We start from the raw sequence: 24,748 nt of genomic DNA, 5'->3' as shown, positions 1-24,748 counted from the left end.
CCACCCTTTGAAATCCCAGAACTCGTGTCCAGAACCCATTTAAAGGATTCTTCCCAGCCGGCCGCCTTTGGTCCCCTCCATCGCATACATCCTGGGGAGCTGCCGGCATCCTTGCAGCCCCTGCAGCCCCAGCTCAGAGCAGGTGCTCAGCAAGTGTTTACCTTGATGTTTTCAAAGGACTCTGCACATCAGAATAAAATACATCCCCCACCTCAGCCCAAGGAGGGCCAGTTGGGCAAACATACTTTTTACCCCAATCCAAAGGGATTTCCATATGTGCTAGTTACTCTTCTCCCCTATGGGATAAACAAAGTTAGTCTTTTTGTGATATTTCAAATACATTGTTAAAGAACTGCTCCAAATGTTGTGTCTTCAAAGACACAAATTCAGGACAAGCTTGTAAAATCCTTGTGTTGGTCCAGCTGAAGCAGCAGCAACAAGCACTGTAAGCCTCAGCCTCTGCCTTTTCCCTTTGATGCTGGACCTCCCAGCCACTGCACACAGGGGCAAACCTGCCCTCTTTCCTGGCCAGAGCCTTGACTGGGTCTCTGCCAGCTCACAGTGGGAGGCATCTCCCTGTGCAGAGGGCCCTTTCCTCCACATCTCCGGCCCCAAGAGCCCCCAGAGCCCCATCGCTGCCTCTCTCCCCCGGTCCCCTCTCCCTCCGCATCCACATCTGGTTTCCCTTCAGCACAAGTTTCACAATAGACAGATTTTGCACTTCGAGGATTTATGGTTCCTGCTGCCCCTCCTTGCTTTTGATATGATTCCATTATGTGCTTAAAATCTGGGCCGTGCTCTTGGCTCCGGGGAGCTGTTTATGACAATTCTTTTACTGCCTTAAATCGCTCACCATTAAGAACCTGGTCATGTTCAGAAGCAATGACTAGTTGCTAAGACGGAAAGTTGCAACATATCTCAGACAGTTCCTTGAAAAGTATTCTTCATACAAGATTAATTAAGGCTAATGTTCACCTGGCAGGTAAACCCTCTGAGCAACACCTTTGACCCTGTTCTCTTACATCTGCCTGGGACATTGATTTAGAAGCAAATTAGGAACAACCCGCCCAACCTACCCCAACCCCAATCACTTCCTTCTTTCTACTGTGCTCCTTCCTCCAGGGGCTAGAGACCCCACTGACAGAAGGGTTGGTAGAAATAAAAACACCAACATCACAAACACCTCCCTCTCGATAACAAACAGGACTGAGAACCATCATTTGTTTTCCATCTCTGCATTATGTTTTTTAGGAGAAGACAAAGAATTCCAGGAATAAGGAGATTGAGTGTTTATCCCCTGCCATTGGGTTGAGGACTTCCCTGACCAAGTTTTCTCTTGCCTCCCAACTCCCTCTCTGTCATCCCTGCTTCACCTGACAGCCAAAGAGATCTTCCTGAGAGGCACAACCTATCCACCTAACCCTCGTGCTTGAGGTTCTTGGGTGGGTCCTTACCATCTGGGTAATGAAGCCTAAGGTCCTGCACAATTTGGCCCTAATCTACATACTCAGCCTTCTGCCTCTCCCCCCCCACACGCCTGCCCTGCACTCACTGTGCTCTTGATCAGCGAGCCCTTGACGGTTCCCTTCCCTGAGCAGTTGCTTAAGCTGTTGCCTCCGCCTGGAACGTGATGCCTGTCCGTTCAGGTCTCCCTCCTCTTCTCTAAGAGAGCCTGAATGCCCACTCTGCCCTCCAAGAGAGTTCCCAAGTGTGCATATCCTTCCCCTCCCCACCCCTGCCCAGGGCAGACTGCCCGGGGCTCCACAGCACGTGTCTGATACCACCACTTGAAGGAGGGTGTCCCAAAACCATGTTGCCACCGCCGTCTGGTGCGGGATGGAGGGCGGCCAGTTAAAATACAGGAACCTCAGTTAAATTTGAATTTCAAGTAAACAATGAAAGGCATTTTGGTATAAACGTGTGCCCCCAAATAGTGCGTGTGCATCCCGTATTTGTATTTGCTAAATCTGATGACCCTAGCTGGATGGGATCTCTGGGACAACCTCCAAGGAGAGGAGCTGAGCACTAGACACCAGCTGCACAGACAGAGGAAAGCAGGGGTGAGGCCTGGACAAGAGCTGGGGGCATGTCCCCGTTCCCTCCCAGGAAGCAGCATATGGCTGTTCTCAGCAGGACTCTAGAGCCAGGCTGCCTGGAGCTGAAGATCAGCTTTGCCATCAGTTATCTTAGGCAAGTTACTCACCTTCTCTGTGCCTTGGTTTCCCCATCTTTAAAATGGGGAAACTTCTTCATGTGGTTGCCATGAGGATTAAATAAATTAGTATTTGTATAGCATTTAGAACAGTCCTTGACACAGAGTACGCACTATATAAGCATTTCATAAATATAAAGCAAAAGGAATTAGCCAAGCAAACCCACAGATGAAGGAGTGAGTCTAAGAGATTTAATAATAGTAAAATAAAACAAGAATGGACATTTATGGAGCACTTATGATGTGACAAGACACTGTGCTACATACTTGTCCTGTATTAGTTCATTTAACCCTCACTACGATTCTATTACTATTATTGTTATTACTATCCTCTTTTTACAGATTAGGAAGCAGAGGCACAGAGTGTAGACTAGGATTCTAAGCCAGGAAGTCTGACTCTATAACTCCCTGGACTGTGTAAACTGTGATCCACATTAATTCACTCATCATTCATTCATTCGTTCATCATACCAGGTCCCGTGCTCACGCTGAGGCACTGGAGTAAACAAGAAAGCCTTTGCAGCTCATAGACTGATGGGAAAGACCTTGAATGAGCCTTAGCAGGTTTGAGGAGTGGTACTAAAGAGAAAACGGGGCTATGGACCATGCAGACGCCCCAGACTGGGACGGGGTACGGGAGGCGGAGGGGCCAATGTGCTGGTCAGGGAAGGTTTCCCTCTGAAATGACATCTTTGCAGATTCAGAAGGTAAAGCAGCGACCAGCCTCACCAAGGGTCAGGGGAGGAGCCTTCGGACAGAACAGGCAGCCAGCAAAGGCCAGGAGTTGGAGCTTTCAAAGAACTGAAGAATAGAGGGTGTGGCTGGAGGGGCGTGGGGAATCAGCTGCTGTGCATGCCAGGAGGGGCAGCACCTGGGACCCACATCAGGAGACAGCGCTTGGTGGGGCCTCCACAGAGGCCTCTGGGACAGGCCAGGACCCTGCTATGAACATGAAACATGTCTAGCAAGAGAGGGAGAAGGCCAGGCAGGACAACACAGGGTGAGGCCTGCTGGGATAGGCCAGTGAGCTGTGCCAAGCAAAGTAGGGATGGCTCTGAAGACAAGGCCTGGGCCCTCACCATGGGGCTCACCTGTACCACCCAGGACTCTACGTGCCTCTTCTGCAGTGCCAGCCAAGAGCAGACGTGCCTATCGCTCATCACAGGGATCCACCAAGTGGAGTAAAGGCTGCCCCAGGCCTCACTGTCTCCGTTGAATGCCCATGAATTCCTTTTGTAATAACAGTCAGATAAATAGGTAAGCAAGGACAGATGGTTTTAAAAGATGCCCAAAGTCCCACCACTCAGAGAAAATGGTGTTTGTATCCCTTTCTTCGCCACCCTTTACACAGCGGTTGCTGTTTTCCATGCTTGTAATCACAGTGTTTACTCAACTTCATGTTGTCTGTACTTACTGCATAGGCATTTATGTGGAATTCCACAGATTCTGTAATCATGAGTCTTCATACTAGTATAATATTTCATTCAGAGCTTTCACTGTTTACTTAACCAATCCCCCACGGTGGGGCATTTAGGTTAACTCTTGGTTTTTAACAAGGAATATCTTTGCATGTGGCATTCCCTCCTTATCAACTATTTAAATATATTTTCTGAAGTGGATTAATGGGGTGAAATGGTTTATTTCAAACACTCTGGATACATGTTATAAATAGGATTTCCCAAAATCTTGTACCAATTTCTAGTCCCCCAGTGACGGTTAAGTGGCCCTTCCACACATTACCATCGTCAGCCTCGGATATAACTATTTAAAATAAATATTCCATTCGTGGGTAGGACCAAAACAAAAATGCCATGAAACCGCAGCATTAAGTGCTTTTCCTTGACTGCTAATGAGGATGCACATTCTTTCACGCAGTCGTTAATAATTGCTTCTCTTTCTTTTTCCCACTGAATTGTCCTTTGACGTTCTTTGCTCATTTATACCTTAGGGCCTTCTTTGAAAATATCTTTGCTTGCAGTTTTAACATAGTAAAGATGCTTGTTTGTAGTGAGGTGATGTTGAATGAATAAATGGCAGAATAAATGCTAATTGTTGGTCTGTCATATTTGCTGAAGCATTTTCTCCCATATTGGGGGAATCCCACAGCACCCTCAGTCACCCATCTGAGTGGCAGACCCCTTCTTCTGCCAGGGGGCTGCCTGGAGCCTAATTCAACACTGCCTGGCTACCCCCAGCGCCATTTCCTCTGGGTTTAGTTACTCAGGCCCCCTAAACATTCCAAATGTAAAGAACAAAACCAGGAGTTATTCTCAGGGAACCTTGGCCCTGCTTCCCCCTCCACCTCAGAGCAAAGCCCTGGGAAGGAGTCACTATGCAGGACTGTGCTAAAGGAGAACCAGCTAAGAGGAGGCAGCTGACTGCCCAGGGCTCCGCAGGTTGGGGGTGACAATCAGAGAGAAGCACACAGACCTCCAGCCGAGGGAGGGGCGCCCACCAGGCTTGGACTCAGAGCTAGTGGCTGCACTACCCAGTGGAAGCAGGTATCTGGGGGCAGCCCACATATCATGTGGTGACAGGGCCAGACAGGTCTCTGGAGCCCAGGATCTCACCGTGGTCTAAGTAGCTGCGTAGAGGACCAGGCTGACATTCATGCACTGGGTGGGCTTGTATGAAGACCACCCTATTTCTGGGCCTCAGCTTCCTCATCTGTACAATGAGGGCTAGATGTGGCCTCAGTCCCTTCCAGTTCTGGATTCTAGGATGGCCTTGTCCCATCAGGTAAGTAAAAAGGGACTCTCCTTCTGAGATGGTCAGACCTGGGAAAACAGGGCAGGTGGGAAGAGGAACAGGCATGTCTCCCAGCTCCCAGGGCAGGAAACCAGTCAAGATCCACCTTCTCAGCAGACCTAGGAGGTGGTACCTGGGGTATCTGGGGTTTCCTGGAAAGTGACACTCTGGCTCATTCACCTCCTCCTCCTCCGCTTCTTCCCAGCGACCTCTCTTCTAAAGCCAATGCCCTGGGTGGGGAACTGGCTTTCCTGGGAACATGACCTCACCAATGGCCACTCTTACCCACCCCACACACACATTCTCCCACACAACCTCGTAGTCTACACAGCCTGAATTTGGCAGTGCTCTCTCACACCCCTAGGCTTTTGCCTGAAACACACTTTTATTTACTCAAAAGAAATGGAATGGGGGCCGGCCCCGTGGCTTAGCGGTTAAGTGCACGAGCTCCGCTACTGGCGGCCCGGGTTCGGATCCCGGGCGCGCACCAACGCACCGCTTGTCCCGCCATGCGGGACATGTGAGGCGGCGTCCCACATACAGCAACTAGAAGGATGTGCAACTATGACATACAACTATCTACTGGGGCTTTGGGGAGGAAAAAGAAAAAGGGAAAAAAAAAGGGGGGGAGGCTTGGCAATAGATGTTAGCTCAGGGCCAGTCTTCCTCAGCACAAAGAGGAGGATTGGCATGGATGTTAGCTCAGGGCTGATCTTCCTCACAAAAAAAAAAAAAAGATATGGAATGAGCCCTACTATGTGCCAAGCACTGCTGTGGACACTGGGGATGAGCAAGACAGACACAGACCCGACTTTCATAGGACTAGCTCAGCAGAGGATGACCCACAATACACTCCAAAATAAACATGAAAACAGTACAACGTGAGGTTGTTGTACGTACAATATAGAAAGTAAAGCACAAAGAGTGACTGCTGGCAAGGGGAGGAGGGGGTGCCAGTGTGATTGGGTCTGAAGAGTGAATATTCGAGCTGAGGCTTCAGTAAGAAGAGGGCCACCTGCCAACATGTGGGGAAGATCAGATTGGGCAGAGGGGCCAGTAAGCACAAGACCCTGAGATGGGGACATGTTCTGCACATCTGAGGGAGAAGACAAGGCAGTGTCGTGGAGCACAGCCATGGGGAGAGCAGGAGATGCTGGTCACAAGGGGGCAGGGTCCTACGGGCACTGCTGGGGACTTGATCTGGGTGAGATCAGGAGCCAGCTGGGCTCTAAGCATGGGGGTCATCCCCAAGAAATCATTGTGTGAGGAGCAAGGACTGTAAATGGGCAAGAGTCGCCTCCCTCCATTGTCACCTCGTTAACTCCTTCTCATCCTTCAGATTACAACCCAGTGGGCACTTCCTCTGGGAAGCCATCACCACCTCCCTGCCCAGTCAGATCCCCTGGTCAGTCTCAGAGCATCAGTTTCCCTGCATCACACCCAGCTCCAGGGTCATTTCATGTGTATCTCTAGTTATTTGATTAGTGCCTGTCTTCCCCACTAGACTCTGCGCTTCTTGCAGACAAGCGCACATCGGCCTCTGTTCACCTTATATCCCCAGCACCTTGCACAGAGCCTGGCATACAGTGGGTGCTCAATCAATTCTTTCAGGACCAACTACTTTTTCCTATAAAAGGTCAGTGCCCATGACCCCCAGTGCTGTTAGAGCCCACTTAACTAATCAGCATATTCTTGAAACAAATATGATAGAAATAGAATTTTGTTAACAAAAAATCATATTCCACATGGTCTGCAAAAACTTGGTAGTTATGATATTTCTTTTGCAGAATAAAAATGTGTTATATTTTTTGGAAGCAACTTGTATTAAAAGCCTTAATGATTCTGTTTCTGAGACGTGATCCAATTTTTGAAGGGGTACCCCAAAATTGAGCAACGAGAATATTTGTCACACAGCACTGCTTGTAAGAGCATATGGTTGAAAACAACTCAAATGTCCAGCAGGGAGTAATGAGTTAAAGTAATTGTGGTACATTTCTACAACGGAATACACTGCATCCAAAATAACAATAACAATAGTCAGTACCTATTGAGCACTTACTCTGTGCTAGGGATGATATTACACGCTTTACATGCACCACCTCATTTAATTCTCCCTATGCTACAGGAACCATTACCATCCCCACTTCATAGATAAGAAAATCAATACCTAAAAGAATTAAGTCATTTGCCCAAGGTCACACAGCTAGTAGCTAGGATTCACACCCAGGCAGTCTGACTCCAAACACCAAGCTCTTAGCCATTATATTACATGGCCTCAAATGACGCCATTAAAAGAGATACTGTAGAAGCAAGACCAATCACATGGGAAGATGTTGATGATATAGTGACAGGTAAAACAAGTAGGTCATTAAACAGGACACGCACGCTGATCCCATTTGTGCACATGCGTGTGAGCAAAGACAGAAGGGTTTGGGAAAATAACATTGTTAGCATCTTGGTGTAGATCTCTGAATGGGTGGAATTGTGTGTGTGTGTGTGTTTTATGTTTTCTTCTGCTTGTGTTTTCTGATTTTTCTGTAACAAACTGTGCTGTTTCTGTATTAAGAAAAAATAATTTTAAATTTAAAAAATTTAACATAAATCCCAAACATCACTCCCTTGCACTCATCTTCTGCATAAACCCAAATGTCTAACTGTTGGCCTTGCAGTAAGTATAGATATAAATACAAGTGTGTGCATAGGACTCAGTACGTGGCCTGAAGCCAGCTCACGGGCTCTGCTGGCTCTTCATGGCTCTGCTTCCCCTCAAGGCAGCCAAGGCTCTCCAACTGGGAAGAGACAGCACACATTCTTCCCACTCTGCCCCTCAGCAGCCTGCCCGCCCCATCCCCCAGGATCCACTCTGGGCACTTGCACCCCCAGGGAGCTGCTGGCTGATGGCACAGAGCTGTGAGCTGGAAAAGCCTGGCAGCTTCTGCCCTGGCTCCAGCTCTGGCCTGGGAGCCAAGCCCAGGGACCCTCGGAGCCATCCCCTGTTGCCAGGTCTACCAGGGAAGCACCCTACCAAGAAGTGAAGGTCAGACAGGCCGGAGCGAGGCCGGGTGGCTCAGGGACAGGAGTCCCAGTTCTGTAGCCACACATACCAGGACACCTCCTGGCCTAGTCACCTGCTTCCCGGCTATGTGATCTTGGGCAAGTTATTTCTTCTCTCTGAGCCTGTTTCCACGCCTGTCAAATAAAGAAATTAAAATACCAACTTGGAAGGAGACTTGTATGAATCAAAGTAATATATATAAAATATAAATATATATTATAATGATGCCAATAAGTAACATTTCCTGGGCACCGACTATGGGCCAGGCACACTGTTAAAACACTTGACGTGCAGGATCCTATGCAGTTCTCACAGCCGCCCTATGACAGGCACTGTGATACTCCCGTTTTACAGATGAGGAAATGAAGCCTTAGAGTGGTACAGTCACTTGCACTGGTAAGTAATGGAGCAGGAATTTCTGTTACCAAGCCTGGGCCCACACCACTACACCACACAGCCTGGCACAGTGCCTGGAACATGGACTTCATCCAGATGGTTATCACTGTCATGTCTCCCTACTGGGCCCCTGCCTAGCTCTGGAGAATGGTGTGGCAGTGAGGACCCCCCATCTGGTTCTCCCTGCCCCCATAGACAGCTCCAACAGCCATGGAGCCCCATACACACTTTAGGAAGCCTTCCTCTTGGAGTGATCAAACCTCCCCCTAGACATAATCTTCCAGTTAGCTCCAGTGACCACAGGCCATGGCTTTGCTGCTGTACAACCTACGGCAACCTCCCTCCAGACCTGACTTGTGCTCTGGGCGCCAGAACTGCTGGCCCAACAGGGAGTGCTCACGCCCTAGGAGTCAGGCCTGCTGGCACTCACACCTGGCACCTGCCCCAAAACCCTTTCAGGTCTTCTCAGAGGATCTGGGCCGCGGGCTTGGGTCTCCCAGCAGCTCAGAACTCCAGCTGTCTGGAGGCCTGTCTGGCCAGAGGGAATCATGCGAATCAGAAAAGCAGTGCCCTTAAGCAGCTTCTGTACTGTCCAGTGGAGCTGGGGCACTGGACGCGGGCGAGTGCTGGAGTCTGGGTGTGCAAGTGCGTGAAGGAGAGCGTGTGCGGGAGCGAGAAGGTAGCGGATGTGAGTGTGTGTGTGTGCGCGCGTGGCTCCGAGTGCGCCGCTGCGATCTCTGTCCCGGGGCAGGCGGCAGGCGGGCGGGGAAGGTCTCCTCCTCCCATCGCGTTGAGAAATCTCAGTGAGTCACCGAGTGGTTCTGCATATTAATGAGCTCGCTTGCGGCGAGGGCAGGAGCAGATTTAAAAGAGGCCCGGGCGGGCGGAGGGAGGCTGTGGAGAAAGCTCGGAGCCGAACGCAGAGCGCAGCGCAGCGACAGCCCCGAGGCACCCACCGACGGGCGCAGCGAGAGCCAGTCGGGCCGGCAGGCGCGCTCCGGGCAGAGAGAGGCGAGCCGGGCGGCGTCTCCGGGCCGCCGCACGGACTGGCGGGCGCCCTCCCCGAGTCCCTGTTCCCGCGCCGCGCCCCGCCGGCCAGCATGAGGCTCCTGACGGCCGCGCTGCTCCTGCTGCTCCTGGCGCTGTGCGCCGCGCGCGTGGACGGTGAGTGCCCCGGAAGGTCCCTTGTCGCCGTCCTGTCCCGTCCTGGAGAACCCAAGCGCCAACTGCTAGGCTTCCTGGGCCCCCGGGGATTCTGGGTGGGCACCGAGGGCGGTCGCGGAGCAGGAGACCCCGCGTGCAACTGAGCGGCCCCCGCGCGCTCTCTCGCAGGGTCCAAATGCAAGTGCTCCCGGAAGGGGCCCAAGATCCGCTACAGCGACGTGAAGAAGCTGGAAATGAAGCCAAAGTACCCGCACTGCGAGGAGAAGATGGTTATGTGAGTTCTCGCTCCTCACCGCGAGCTTGTGCGCGCTGCTCTTAACCTGGTGCTGGGGCACAGCATGGGGCTGGGTCGCGCTAACAAACGTTTCTCTCTGCCTTTGGCAAGGCCTTGGCGAAGCCTTTGTAATTGCCCAGCGAGTCCTTGGGACGCTGGCACGACAGTCTGGAAGAGAGTTTGGAAAGAGGGTCACTGTCCCATGCTGCGGAAACAGCCTCTAGGAGGATCACCCTTGCTGGGATTCAAATGGGTAGCCTCGGTGTTTGCACTGCCCACCTTTCTAGGGCGATCAAGGGTTAATGGCTCCTGTGTGCCAATTTACAACACTCAGATTGAAATCACTCAAAACACACCCAGAACTGCTGAACTCGCACCCAAACTGTGAGGCGTGCTGCCTTCCTGTTACTGGAGAGAGGATTAAAGCAAATATTGTCTTAAGTCCTCAGACTCTCCATTCAGATCCTTTTTCCATTCAGGGGACCATGGATGGCCAGTTTTTGGCTTCTAGAGATTTCATTTTGGGAATGATCCTGGCTCTTCCGTCACCAGCTGGACTCCTGTGGGTCCCGGAGCCTGAACAGTGCTGTGGAAAGTGCTCTGCTGGGGTTAATGAGCCACAGGGCTGGAGGGGATGAGGGGAATATTTTTAAAACTGGGGCAAAGCAAGAGAACACTGAGTTTCCTTGCTCCTCTGTCTTCCCAATTAACCACTTGAGGCCAGCACCACTGTTTCCCCATCAATACGCTCTTGGCCAGGCAGGGAGCCCTTGGCAAAGTAGCTACCAAATATCTGCCACGGACCATTGCCCCTCTTCCCCTCCCCCCAAAACAGAACACACTTTATTCACAGTCTGGGCAAGTGCCTTCCACCCCCTGGACCCGCTTGCCCAAAGGCCTCCACACAGTCTGCAAAGGCAGCCCCCACGCCCCACTGCCACCTGGGGGCTGCACAGTAGGGCTGAAGTTAGAATTAGGAAAGCCAGCGGCCTGAGCTGAACCCCACTGCCTCCCTTCCCCCGGCACCTAAATTAACCTCCTGTCCCTGCCCCTTTGCCTTGCAGACCAAGTCCAGAAAAAGTGCCAGAAAATCCTTTTTGATGGGGGCCAGGGGTCACACGAGCTGGGAGAGGAGCTACAAGCCCCTCCTGGCTCCCAGCCTGGGGGCCAAAAATGATAAGGACTTGCAAGTCAAGTCCTGCACTCCTCTAAGTGCTGAAAAATGCTCCACACACCCAGCTGGTTGCTGAGACCTTGCAGGAGAGAAGTCGGGTATGCAGTGCAGGCACATCTCCGAAGGACAGAATCCTCAGTAAACAGGCTTGCTCTTTTTCCTGGCTAAACTTTTCAGAATAGAGAGGAAACTTGACAGCCGGGCAAGTATGTCAGAAGGCGTTATGTAGCCATGTGAAAACTTGCAGGGGCCTCATGAGATCCGCACACCCTCTCCAAAACCTCCACCCCATTCCGGGAGCCCCCACCCCATCCCTGAAGGGCTGGAGGGCGTCTCCCCTCTCGAGCTCCTGAGAGACTCTCGGGATCAGATGAGGGGCCAGCACTTTTTGCCAAAGCAGGTTTTCAGCCACAAAGGCTGAACAAAAGCAAGTTTTACAGCTCACCCTGAATCGCCCCAAAAATCTCTTGATGAGGCTGAGTGAGGCAGTCTGCTTTGCAAGTGGGAGTCCTTGCACCCAAGGGTCCAGGGGAGTCCAGCTTCTAAAAAGGGCAATTTGTGTCATATGTCTGCTGAGCTCTTGCCAGAACACTCGGCACCCCAGAACTGCTGAGGAGAAGGGCACAGGACCCAGAATTTCTGCGTAATTGCTGGGGGCAGAAATCCTCATGTCTTTACCCCACAACCAATTTTCACAGTCCGAGTGTTGTGCCAGAGCACCTGAGCACTGTGGTGCGAGGGCTGAGCATCCTCTCCTGCTGCCCCCACCTTCAGGATTTGAGATCCTCAGCCTGCACACTGACCTAACTGGGGAGGGGGTTTTTATCAGCCTTTGCACATCCTTTCATTGCAAGTGCAAAAGCAGCATTTCTGTAGACAGAAAGAGCAATGCATGCGCTGACTGCCTGCAGAGGAACTAGGTATTATGTGGAGGAGAACAACTAGACACCACTCTGAAGCCTGGCCCCATGCTCAAGACCTAGAGGGAGGTACAGGACATGGGGAGAACCAGGCCTCACAGACAGGGCCAGTGAAGTCAGGGCCCAGTCACTTGGCATTAGCAGAAGACCTGTCCTTGCCCCGAGAAGCTGAGGTCATGCTGGGGGCCCTGGAAATTGAGAGCACAGGGAAGGGACGAGAACAGGTTGCCCTGAAACATTCTGCACCCACTCTGATGGCAAGAGTCGGTTTTCTCTCCTTGTCAGTCAGCTGGGAGACCCCGAGTTCATGGTGACCCTGCTCCCTTCTAGAATTTGGCCCATGCAACCTGACACTTTACCTTGGGAACCTGTGGGGGCTAGCTGACCTCTCTCTCTCCCTTCCTGCTCTTCCCGCTCCAACCTCCAACTGCCCCTCTTTGCCCTCCCCCATTCCCCAGCACCCCAGTCCTCCTCCATACCTTGCTCTTGCTGGGACCTCTCAGGAACTGACATCCTCACCTCTCACCTTCACTTTCCTTGTCTCCCAGATGGTCCTTTATTCTTGAACACCATCCTTCCTCCCCTATCCAGAAGCTTCCTCCTAAGTCTTGCCACCCTGGCGCAGCCCTGGCTGAGAAGGACATAGCAGTTCTGGACAGCAGTCCTGCCTCCCCCTCCAGGCTGGAGCTCACATTAAGGCTTCTCTTTCTCCTTGGCCATCCCATCTTCCATGACAACTATTAATAACAGTAACTATTCATTGTGCATCTACCAGGCGCTAGGCACTTTGCGTAGATTATATCCTTTAATCATCCCAGAACTTTAAGAGGTAGGTCCTATTATTATACCCATTTTGCAGATGGGCAAACTGGATTCAGAGAGGTTACCCAAGGTCCCACAGACACACCTGGGATTCAAACCCAGGCCCTACACTCTGTACAATGCCACCTGCTTCTCTACTGCGTGGCAAGGCCTCCACTGGGTGTTGGAACATTGGCTGATAGAGGCCTGAAGGGAGATCTCATTTTCCTGCCCTTCATGCCCAGGAATCAAAATGGGCTTCAAGGCCACCAAGACTTAGCTTCAGGATCACAAATGCACAGCCCCCGGACAATCTGCAGAGGATCTGCGGGAACTGGGGTTTGAAGGGTCAGAGACCATAGCATGTGCAGAGTGTGTCCAAGCACTGTCGTGGAGCTCCTCAAATCCAAGGAGAGAGGTCTTGGCATGTGAACCTTGCTGGTATTAGCTCTCTCCACCTCTCGAGCCCAGGTTCAGAGGAGCTGGAAGCATCCTCTGACCTTTGTTCCCCAAGGGAGGCATAGCCCTTAGACAACATTCTGCATGGGGGTGAGATGGGGGTGGGGAACTAGCCCAGACTCTGAGGGCTCCAGGGGGAAAAGTGAGACCTGATCACTCCATACAGGGTTATACCCTAATGGGGAGTCATAGATTAAAGGGACACCCAGAACCTTCCAAAGAGCCAGCCAAGGAGTGAGCACATGGGTAGGCTCCCTTGAAAGGAGGGAGGAGGCCACAGTCTCTCACTGCCCTGATTGGGACAGACCAGGGCCACCCACAGGCCACACTGAGGGGCTGCCATTCAGGGTCCTCAATCCTCCTCCCCATCTCATTCCATTTCAGCATCACCACCAAGAGCGTGTCCCGGTACCGGGGTCAGGAGCACTGCCTGCACCCCAAGCTGCAGAGCACCAAGCGGTTCATCAAGTGGTACAACGCCTGGAACGAGAAGCGCAGGTATGCCCCACCTCCTCTCTCCTTCTTTCCTACATTCTCACCAGATCCAGATCCCAGACCCCTTCTAGGCCATCTAGCCCTGTCCAATGCATGAACACCCACCATAGTAGCCGCAGCAAGCAAATACCGAGACACTGCTTATATAACCCCAGGGACGAGGAACTCACCACTTAACAAAGCAGGCTATTGCTCTGTTGGACAGCTGTAAGCATTGAAAATTTATCCTCTTGTGAACTAAAGTTTGTCTCATTCTAACTTTTATGTTATGGTCTTAATTCCTCTTCTTATTTAAGTAACTTAAGTTCTTTGACCCTCAGTTTCCCTCTGTCAAATGGCTGGGCAAGCACCTGGCATGGCTCTCTCTCTGATTCTTGTGGGGTGAAGCATGACCACTTAAGTGACTGGGTTTATTAACTATAAAACTGTAGGTACAACCACAAGGTGAACAACATATTCTCCCCTCAAGGTGCCCCATGCCCCCTGCTGCCCAGAAACCTGATAAACTCCTTCCCATGCAGATGCAGGGAGGGACCTTCGATTTGAGAGACATTTAAAATCAGAGCCACTCTTAACCACAGGGAGCAGCAGTAGCCAGATGACCAGAGCCCGGAACCAGATCCTTGCCCTCTCTGGGCTCTGTTTCCCCATTATCAGAAGATGGCTTCCCAGCTCTGATCTCCTGGGGTCCGTGTCTGGCCTCAGAGGGGAGGCAAGTCCCTGGCTCCCCCACACCACATCAAGGTGAGCCTGTCCTGGAACAAGCCCAGTCCTGGCACACTCAGAGCCTGTTTACGTCTGTACCTGCTTAGCATGGCCAGGGAAACGTATACATATACACGCACACACACGCGGGTGACCTCCTGCAGAGGGAGAACCCAAGGCTAAGGGTGTGGGGGGGAGTGACTTGCCTGGGAGCCTCTCAGTGTCACCTTCCCCTCCCTACAGCGGGTGCCTGCACCATCCCTCCCATCGCCCCGCCCAGCAGGCCCTTCCACCGTAAGCTCAGCTGGGACCAGCTCTCCCACAGCTGACACTTGGGCCCAACCCCGGTACCTGAGCTTTTTGTGCTGCCTCCAGAACTGCCTTGTCTGCAGTTGCTTGAAATAGAAAGTGATGAGAGTGTGAGATTATTTTCTGTAAATGTGATAGGAATGAAGCCCTCTCTCTGGTCTGGTCAGGCAGCTTACACGGCAAAAGCAGGACCTGTCCCGTCCACTGTCCATCACCCTCCAGGCCCTGTGTCATCAAAAGTGGGACGAGGCTAACCCTGGGGCAGTTCATGGGGGTGGTGAGAACACCTTCATCCAACTGCTGGGAGAGACTCAGGCCTTTGGCGCACGTTGCCCCTCCCCCTCCACCCGGGGCGCAGCTTCCATGAAGAGGAGGCAGGCGTGGGCCCACGCAGCCACTCTTTTTACTTCTGCAAATGCCAATGATGAGGGCAGTGAGGGCACCTCCTGTACCTCCCGTCGTCACTTCATTACAAAATGAGCGTATCCCTCTTTCTTGGAATGCTGAGGTGTCCCCGGGAGAGAAGGGAGCAGTCCCTTGCCCTCCCCACCTCTCCTCTCCCTGTAAAAGGTTGCAAGTGTCTTTGTGAATGTGGAAGGGAGACAAAGGATCTATCTCGAAGTCCTCTTTGCAGAGAGAGGGAGAGAATGCTGAACCTCGGGTAGAGGAAGGAGAAGGCAGTGGGCCAGCCCATGGGGGCAGACTGGAGACTCCGAGCATCTCAGAGCCCAGAGCTTCCAGCTGCCACTGGAAGCAGCAGCATCAGGCATTTGATTTCAATGCATAATTAGGTGTCTTACTCAGAAATCAGGAAGGAGGCAGAGGGAGCAATGGGGAGTCTCAGTGTGATGTGTGGCCCTGGGGCAGCCATAGGGCAGGAGAGAAGGGACTGCAGTACCTAAATCGAGATGGTTTGGGAGGTGAGGGGACCGGTAAGCTTGTGAATGCATACAGGCCTGACAATGACCAGAGGAAGTAACCCCGGGCACAGCCTCTGTGACAGCCCCAGCCCCACTAACCACCCTTTAGTCTTCAAGCAGTGGCTTCTAGACTGGTGTTTTTCTGGAGGACATGCATTCTTTAGGCAAAATACATAGACAGAGTCAAGCCGAAGTTGAGGGAAGGGATGCTCTCCTGCCCCGCCCCCTCCCCGCCCATGCTGAAGACAGGGCATTCACTGTTCATTGGGCAAATCTTAAGTCTCTTGTGCCTCAGTTTCCACACCTACAAAGAGGGTTTGTTTCATAGGACTTCGAGGATAAAATGAGATGGCAGAGATGGAAGCTGTTTAGAAAGTACAAATCCAGATTCGGGTGGGCTTTTGTGGTCCATGTGACGGCATCCTTTAAGATATCCCCCTACTTCTCTGGGCTCCTGCAGTCCTGGGAGGGGGCCCTCCTGCAGACAAGCATGAAGCAGCTCAGCCACCAGCCTGTGCACCACCTGAGTCATGTGCTGACCACTTACACGAGTGTTTTCTCTTCCCAGAGTCTACGAAGAATAGGCTGAAAAGTTCCTGCTGGGAAGACTTTGCACCCGTTGGGAGACAAGCAAAGCACTCTGCAGATAAAAAAAAAACCAACCCTTTCTTTCTCACAGTATGCATAAGACACAAATTATATATTGTTACAAAGCACTTTTTACCAAGGGTCAGTTTTTACATTTTATAGCCGTGTGCAAAAGGCTTCCAGATGTGAGACCCGTCTCTCTTGCGCTCCAGACTTCATCACAGGCTGCTTTGTACCGAAAAGGGGGAAACTCATGCCTTTTCTTTGTTAAAAAAATGCTTTTTGTATTCGTCCAGACATCACTGTACGTCTGAGCTTTATAAGCGCCTGGGAGGAACAGCAGCTTGGTTGAGACATTTCATAGCAGCGTTGCTCCGCTCCTAGCGCGGGAAGCTTCCGCCCTGAGGTCTTGGCACCTCGGCACAGCTGCCACAGGCTTTCCTGGGCCCAGGGTCGCCACAGGCTCGGGGGAACTCTGGAGCCGCCCCGGTCATTGGGCAAGGAGGAACAGATCTCTCTGCATCTGTTCAAGGACCTGGAGTTTGGCTGCTAGAGAAAAGTGCTTCATCCCCCCCCCGGTTAATTTTTACACACTCTAGGAAACATTTCCAAGGTCCTGGGATGGCAAAGCACACGGTCTTTTTAAGGAAGGGGCTAGGTCTTCTCTCCAACCTGAGGGTTTGTGAACGGTTCACGGCTTCAATCTTGAACGCTTCGGAAGCACGTGAAGTTCCCGACACTGTTAGCAAAAACCTTAGAAGAAAACTTAAAAATGTATGAATCCATGCACAATATACAGCTACAGACACACATCCTGTTGACGAGGGAGAACCGTCACCTATGTTTCTCTCCCTCATCGCAGCAGAACAAGCAGTACTAAAGCGAACTGTCTGTGGTTCCCACGTCCTTCTTCAGTGATAAACAGTGCAGTCCCCCTCTGAAAGCTGAGATGACCACGAGCCCCCTCCTTTGTAAATATACTCTTACGACGCCCCCTCCACACGCTGCCCCTTCAGTATACGCCACCCTGCACTGCTGTGTCATATGCTATGTAAATGTCAGACACCATTAGCGCTGCATGCAGGTTTCATATTCTTTCTAAGACAAAAAGAAAAGTAATAAAATATATTTGAAATGTACCAAAATTCTAGACTACTGACCTTTTCTTCTATTTAATTAAGCTAAGGTGACAAGTGAATGTTTACCAAGTCCTGGATAAACGGCGACAAATGTACTGGGAAGGAAAACTGGTGTTTCCCAAATACATGTCAATGCTGTCACCTCTATAGAATGTTGTTACAGTCCCGAAGACAGGAAGCCAGGCCTCCAGGCTAATGCCTCTTCCGCAACTCCCACACCTGGGGCAGGTTCACCAGAATAGCCAGGTTGATGCACACTTCCGTCCCCATTTAGAGAAGTTAGTAGATGGGGGACCAGTCAAAATACCCTGCAGTGCAGGGCCCCAGGATTCCAGTGGGACTCAGGGAGGGGCGGGAAGTGCCCACAGAGAGGCTGTGAGGCTCTGGAGCCAGGCTGTCTGGGAGCCACAGCCGGGGAGATGCTGAGGCTCCATTTCTGCTTCTGCAAGATGGCAATGATGAGTGAATACCTCCGGGCACTTCTGGGGACTGAAGGAGGCAAGCCACATAAAGCACTCAGGACACCAGGGCGTGGGAAGCACTTGGTAAACATGAGCGCCTTTCATAGTAACAAAAGCAGGCCACTTTGCACAAACTGAGCCCCGCATCTCACTGGATCCAAGTCAGCCAGGCCCTGAAACAGGCCCCCCTGTGCCCGCCTGGATCCCCCACACTCTGCAGGTCTACCCAAGGAGACATGTCTCCACATGGTTTCCTGACGTCACAGCTGGCTCTGCCAACGCTTACAGGGCCACCGAGCAAGTACCCTGCCCTAGCATGTCCTCAGCAGGGTGCTGCTGCAGACCCTTTCCAGCACAGCCTCATCTCCTGGCAGTGCCGAGTTACACCAAATGTATTCCCGAGGAAACTGAGAAACACCAAATGTATTCCCGAGGAAACTGAGAACCAGAGAGGTCGAGAAAGTTGCCTGAGGTCACTCATCACACTGCTCCAGTGGCTGAGCCTGACAGCCTTCTGCTGAGGGGAGCAGGGGGTGGTGGGCTGAGGCCACACTGGGCCGGGGCGACCGTGAATGCCCAGAATGCCCAGAGTTGGTCCCGCCTTCCCCTTTATTATGGAGGAAGAAGGGAGTCTGGACAGGACAGCCCAGACACCAACAGACAGAACAGAGCAGGAGGAGAGCTTCAGGAGGAGGGTGCAAACCAGGGCAGGGGAGAGCAGAGGCCGGGCCCCTCTGCCAGGAGCCCTGAACCTGCTTGGCCCCAGATCAGTACCAGTGGGAGGGGCCACTGTAAGGAAGTTAGCTGAAAGAGCCTCACCATGACCCCTCCAGTCCCCAAACCCTCCACCCCCTCCGCACCCCCAGTCCCGCCCACGCAAGACAGCTCCATCGGCTTGCTTCACCTTCACCTTCCACTCACTCTAAACACGCCACACCGGGGCCGGCCGGGTGGCCTAGTGGCTAAGTGCTCACGCTCCGCTGCTGGCGGCCAGGGTTCGGATCCCCGTGCGCACTGATGAACTGCTTGTCAGGCCATGCTGTGGCAGCGTCCCACATAAAAAAAAAAAGTGGAGGAAGATAGGCACAGATGTTAGCCCCAGGGCCAGTCTTCCTCAGCAAAAAAAAAAAAAAAAAAAAGAGGAAGATTGGCATGGATGTTAGCTCAGGGCTGATCTTCCTCACAAAAAAACAAATAAATAAAAAAAAAAAAACCACACCCCTCCTCACCCTGGCTTGGGGCTCTGCTCGAGCACTGCTGGCCCACGTATCCCCTCCATTTTCTGACCTCCCAAACCACAGACTGGATTCTTAATAACAGAAACAACGTCCCCTTACAGCACTGACCTGGGCACTTGCCCTGCATGCTCCCTCTCCACCCTCCCAACACTGCTTTGCTGTAGGTGCCCAGACAAGCTAAGCAACGCATTGAGGAGGCACAGACGGAAAGTGGAGGGAGAGCTGGACGTCACATCCCTGTCCGTCAGAGAGCCGGAGGAGTGGAGATTTTGTGTGTAAATGTCTTGACTCTACAGAAACCGTGTGTCCCTGGAGAACAAAGCCTGGGCTATGCTTCTGTGGATGACTTGGACTCTGTCCTCCACCAGACAGGTATTAGCTGGACCACTAAGAATGGGCTCTCAGCCCCAACACGTCACCAGACACCAAATGAGGGCCCTCCAGTGCCAGGAACTGTGCTCAGCGCCAGGGAAGAACGCCCTCTTTCCCGCCTACAGAGCTGTTTCCTGTCCTTTTTCTCCTCTGGGCTTCCCAGCAGCCCTATGAGACGTCCACCCACCACATTCCAGAAAGGACAGTAACTCGCGCAGCAAACCAAGGCCAGGCCGCCTTTCCGAGTGGCTCTCCCGGCCTCTCCAGGGGGTGAGCACACTCCTCTGCACAAGGGAGAGACCATGCCATGCAGTCCCCACCTCTGGAACCACCACTTCCTCACAGACAGGCATGCTTCAGGATCCAAATGCCACACCCCTGACCTCCCGCTCTTCACAAGCATGTCCTGAGCAGGTATGCACTGCTGCACCAGGCCTGACACCAGGACAGCCCCAGCCTGGAGAGCTCCAGCTCAGCTCTGCAGCCATCATTTCCACCCAGCCAAACTCTCCTCAGATACCCCCTCTACCAAGGAGCTTTTCCTGGTCTCCTCAGACCTGGGGTCAGGACCAGCTACATAGTTGCAAGGCCTGGTGCAAAACAGATGCAAAGCCCCCACCCAAAATTATTAAGAATTTCAAGATGGCAATAGCAGAGCATTAAACCCCAGCATGGAGCCCTTCCTGGCACACGGTTCTGTGCAACTCATATGTCACAAGCCCATGGAGCCTGCCCTGTACCTCGGGTACCAACTCTAACACCCATCTGGACGGCTCATTTTGGCCCTGAGTCATTACATGACTTGTACTACAACTTAATAGTTTTATTGTAACTTGAACTTCTAACAAGATATGTTCTTAGAAGACAGGGACTTTGTTTTATGCTTCTTTGTAAAAACCTCCCAGAACCTATGCTAGCATTTACAACATACTCAAACACTATGAATTAATCTTCGTCTTAAGGAGCTCCCTGAGAACATCCTTTCTGCACTCATTCACTCAGCTACTATGACATGCAAAGCCCTATGCTGAGCACCATGGGGAATGGTGCTTGAGGTGCTGGCCTTATCCTCAAGGGCAGAGTTCAGTCGCTCATCCACCAGCCACTGTTTCATTATGAAGCATATGCTACGTGTCACACACCGCGCTGGATGCTGGGGACAGCCCCTCCATAAACTCAGGCTACAAGGGAGACAAAGACACTGCCTGAAATTGCCTGTTGCTCTAAGCACCATGCTAGAGGGCCACACGCAGGCTCTAGGAGCACCCTGAATGGGCGCCTCACCCGGTCTTGGAGCAGGTGACCCCTGACCAAGACCTCTGCCGGAACTGGGAGGACTCACGGCAAATCGCACGTTGTTCTCAGGCAACAATAGGAAGTGCTGATTCCATGCTGGCTCTGAAGTGGCCCATGGCTCCAGTGTCCATGTGCCACGAGACAGGCCAACAAGGACAGAGAGCGCTGAGGGCGGAAAAGTGAAGGGTGCTGAGGGAATTCAGAGGGGCCTCAGGAACACCAGCCACGCCCCAGCAGAACGTCCAGCCAAACCAGCCACAGCTCCAGCCTGCACTCCCATTTCATCCCTCTCTCTTGCTCTCCTTCATCATCACCTCCCGTCTGTCCTGCCAGGGAACCGTGGCTGGGGCCTCCCCAGCCTCACGGGCAAGGAAGCCCACTACAGCTTTTCTGCTTACTCTCCCACACAAGGAAGATGTACTGCTTGTAGAGCCCTTAGGATATTTTCCTGTCCTTCCTTTTTTGAACAATTGAATAGATATTCTTGGAGGTCATCAAGAAAGCAATAAAACCCAAAGCAATTTTCTTACTTTTAAGGTAACACCTCCCAGCTTCCCCCACGCCACACCGCTCTAATCTGCGCCACCAGAGGGCGGCAAAGAGCCTGGTGCGCCTCAGCCAAGCGCTCTCCAAGTTCCCTGAGGCCATGTGAGAACAGTGACTACAGTGACTGGTACAGTGACTGCTTACTGTGGGCCAGCCCCGTGCTGAGGACCTTACATGACTCATCCCATTGAATCCTGGTAAGAGGTGGGTACTATTATCAGCTCCACTTTACAGATGAGGAAACTGAGGCTCAGGGAGGTGAATACACTGCCCATATTCACAAAGCTAGTAGGTGGTAAACACAGGATTCAAACCCACATGTGTCTGGCCCCAAAGCAGGGCTTCTGCTCCCTGAAGTACACATTGTCTTACAGTTCCTGTTGACCCCGGGCCACAGGAGATTGTGCTGTGCCCTCACCTGGGGCTGACCTCCTGTTACTGAAAGAGATTCATCATCCATTTACCTTGGGCTGCAGGACCACCAGCCTTAGCCAGGTTTGTTTTGTGTGGGCCTCGTTTTGTCTCTCAGATGCAGAAGAATGCAACAACCACATGCCCTAGAGCTTCTCCCACTGACCCAACAAAGTGAGCCCTACCACTGTGAAATCGCGGCTCTGGCAGACAAATTCTGCTTGAGTAGAAGCAGCCAGAGATTTTTTCCCCCAACTCCAAATAAGTTGAATAAGCAAAATGACTATGATAGCATCAAATTCAACTCAACATTTTAGTTAGAAACAAGTTGAAACCATCAAGACGTTGGTTAAAAAAAAATTAATTCAAAACCAGAGTTAAAATAATCAGCCCTGTCTCACAGTGAGGAGAGTTGATATTCCAGGATGAGTGGTGGGATGTGTAATCAGATGCAGATGAGACTCTCATTAAATATTCAAAGTTATTCTCCAGAGCAAGCAGGAAGGTGAGGCAATGGACTCTTTCTTTCCACCCAGTGCTTCCTTAAAGACAGCCCTCACACAGGAATCACTCCTAAATTTCAAAGGCTTTTGTCCCCCTGAAATAATGGCCTGCAAAGACAGACTGGAGTTAAGAATTTGCATTGGTACAGCCAAAAAAATATTATAAACCAAGAAAATTATGAGAGAAAGAATATACTTCAATTTCTTTAAAGCCGCTAAGATACCGACCCTGCTGATTCCCTGTACTTGGAGGGGCAGCAAAGTTTAATAGAAACAATAGCAAGAACCACAACCAATACGTATTGAGTACTTTCTCACCAAACTCTATTATTAGTCCTGTTTTACAGATGAAGAACTTACAGCTTAGAGAAGCTAAGTAACTTGTCCAAGGTCACACAGTGGCCAAGCGGTCTTGGGCAGTGTTAAAATCTTCATTTGGACACTAGTAGGGTGACCATATGTCCTGGTTTGCCTGGGACAGTCTTGGTCTATGACAGTTGTCCCACTATAATTATGAAGAGTCTTCCCTTTCACTCTCAAAAGAGTTCTAGTGTGGTTGATAAATTATATGATCACCCCACTCCCAGAGCCTAGCGGGAGAGAACATAGGGTGTGGGATTGTGTGGTGTTTAAGAAATGATTAATCGACTTCTCCCTTGGACAATCTACTCCTGAGTGAGTGCGGGCCCTTTGGAAGTAATGGTAACTCTTGAACCCCACAGAGCACCCTAGAGCATCTTCCCAGGCAACATCCTGGTTCTCCCTGTCCCACCCCGCCTGCCTCCCCTGCTGGACACAGACTGGAGCTGACACCCATGGCTGTTCACTGGGGGCACGTGGCACTTGGGAGACCCACCTGCTGAACGAAGACCCAAAAGAATCCACGGCCCTCTCTCTGTGTGTCTGTCCATATGAGATTCCCCCAACAATTAAAGTATCAGATTCTGGTTTCAGGAGAACAAAAGTCAGCCAAGCAGCTGCAGGTCCCAGAGGACTGAGGCCTTGACAGTTTGGTTGGCAAGTGCTCTATACATGGAGGAGGAGTGGTAATGGGATATGGGCCTTTGACATCCTATTCTGATTCAGGGAGGCTGGGGAGGGCTGGTGCACATCAGGAAGCTTGGGGAAATCCATGGAGATCCAAAGGTGCAACTCCCTCAGGACAGACAGCTTTTGTCAAAGTTGGAGCGTTTTCCTACAACAAGGATGCCGACTTGCTCCCTTCCCTGAGCCTAGAAGGAACTAGGGTGAGAGAGAGGGCAGGGACCCAAGATGCAGGCCATGCTGGAACCTCCACCTTGCTGAGCCGCCTGGAGCTGGGGCAGCTCTGGGGGCTCACTGACTCTGCTGTCCTCTCCGTCCTTAGCCCTCAGGCTGGCACCCTACTCCTGAGGCTTCAGGATATGCCCAGCTGCCGCTCTGTCTGACCTGACCCACCACAGATGCCAAGAGGTTTTCTGCACTTTCCCCAAGTCTATTCAAACAGCTCCTCGTGGGACAGCTCCACAGAAGGGGCCCGGGCCCGCAGCTCAATGTCCCAGCGCCACGTGTCTGCAGAGCTGAGGATGCAGGCTGTGAGCCAGATGGACGCTTTCAAATCCTGGCTCCTCTCGCCAAAAGCCGAGTGGCCAAGGGCAAGTTACTTAATTTCTCCCAGCCCCAATTTCATAGGGCTATAGTGAGTATTAAATGAGAGGAATGTCTCAACACAGAAAGTAAGCAGTCAATATGTAGTAGTTGCTTATTATTATTAGCATCCTACCTTTAAAAATCTCCAAGAGAAAACTGTAGTTTTTCCTGTGTGGACCTACCTGGATTAACATCACATGTATTAGGCATAAAAAGGCCAAACATGGGACACATATATATCAAGAGAAGAAGTCGGAACTTTCTGTGAACTTGGGCAAACTTCCGTGCCTCAGTTTCATCGTTTGTAAAATAGGAATAAAAACAGTGCTCAATCTCAAAGAATTTTTTAAAAAAATACTAAATGAAAAAACTCAAGTAGAATATGTAAAACTTTGTGTGGCACACAATAAGCACACGGTAAATGATAGCTAATAATAGTAACAATAATGTCACGTGACTCACAAGGACATATTTAACAATCCAAAGACTTTTAAATCTGGGGGAAAAAACACCTTAGAATCTAATCCCACCTTGTATGCAAGAGCTAAATTTCTCTGAAGTTATGAATTTTTAGCTGCTTTTGGACACTGGGCCCCCTTGAAAAGCTGATGAATGCTATGTTTCCTTTTCCCTGAAAAAAATGCACTGACTATTTTGCAAACAATTTCAGGAGATTCTTGGATTCCCCTGAAGTCATCCTTATGGTTCCTTGGACCCTGTGTGAGTAATTCCTGCCTTAGACCATCCCAGATAGGGCAACCAGATGAAGCTGCTTAAATGTTTCCAGTAACAGGAGCCTCGCAATTCAGAGAGCAGCTCACTCTGTGGTTGGAAAAGTTCAAGTGCTAAAAAGCTTTAAAATTCTTCCTTAAAACTGGACACTGAAAGACGCTTCCCGAGGTCCATCTCTGGAGCAACAGAGGTAGCAGAATA

The 24,748-nt window shown here is 51.3% G+C and overlaps 1 protein-coding gene and 1 long non-coding RNA gene across 4 annotated transcripts in view; one reads left to right on the top strand and one right to left on the bottom strand.

Annotated features, from left to right (window-relative positions):
- The window catches only part of LOC131405670 (uncharacterized), a 110,852-nt gene that overhangs the window by 83,813 nt on the left and 2,291 nt on the right, over positions 1–24,748 (bottom strand). The gene's annotated exons all lie outside the window — the stretch shown is intronic.
- On the top strand, positions 9,316–17,365 carry CXCL14 (C-X-C motif chemokine ligand 14). Of its 2 annotated transcripts, none has more exons than XM_058540710.1 (4): positions 9,316–9,575; positions 9,744–9,849; positions 13,588–13,701; positions 15,961–16,194. In XM_058540710.1, exons 1-4 carry the CDS (start codon positions 9,512–9,514, stop codon positions 15,977–15,979), a joined length of 303 nt encoding a protein of 100 aa, XP_058396693.1. In that variant the 5' UTR covers positions 9,316–9,511; the 3' UTR covers positions 15,980–16,194. The 2 variants fall into 2 exon arrangements, with proteins under 2 accessions (XP_058396693.1, XP_058396684.1); XM_058540701.1 differs by lacking the exon at positions 15,961–16,194 and adding an exon at positions 16,201–17,365 and having other exon boundaries at positions 9,435–9,575.

This window comes from Diceros bicornis, chromosome 1 (genome assembly GCF_020826845.1).
Source record: "Diceros bicornis minor isolate mBicDic1 chromosome 1, mDicBic1.mat.cur, whole genome shotgun sequence".
In the NCBI taxonomy this organism is placed as follows: Eukaryota; Metazoa; Chordata; class Mammalia; order Perissodactyla; family Rhinocerotidae; genus Diceros; species Diceros bicornis.
The sequence above is the reverse complement of the archived record's forward strand: the minus strand, read 5'-3'. Positions and strand labels throughout refer to the sequence as shown.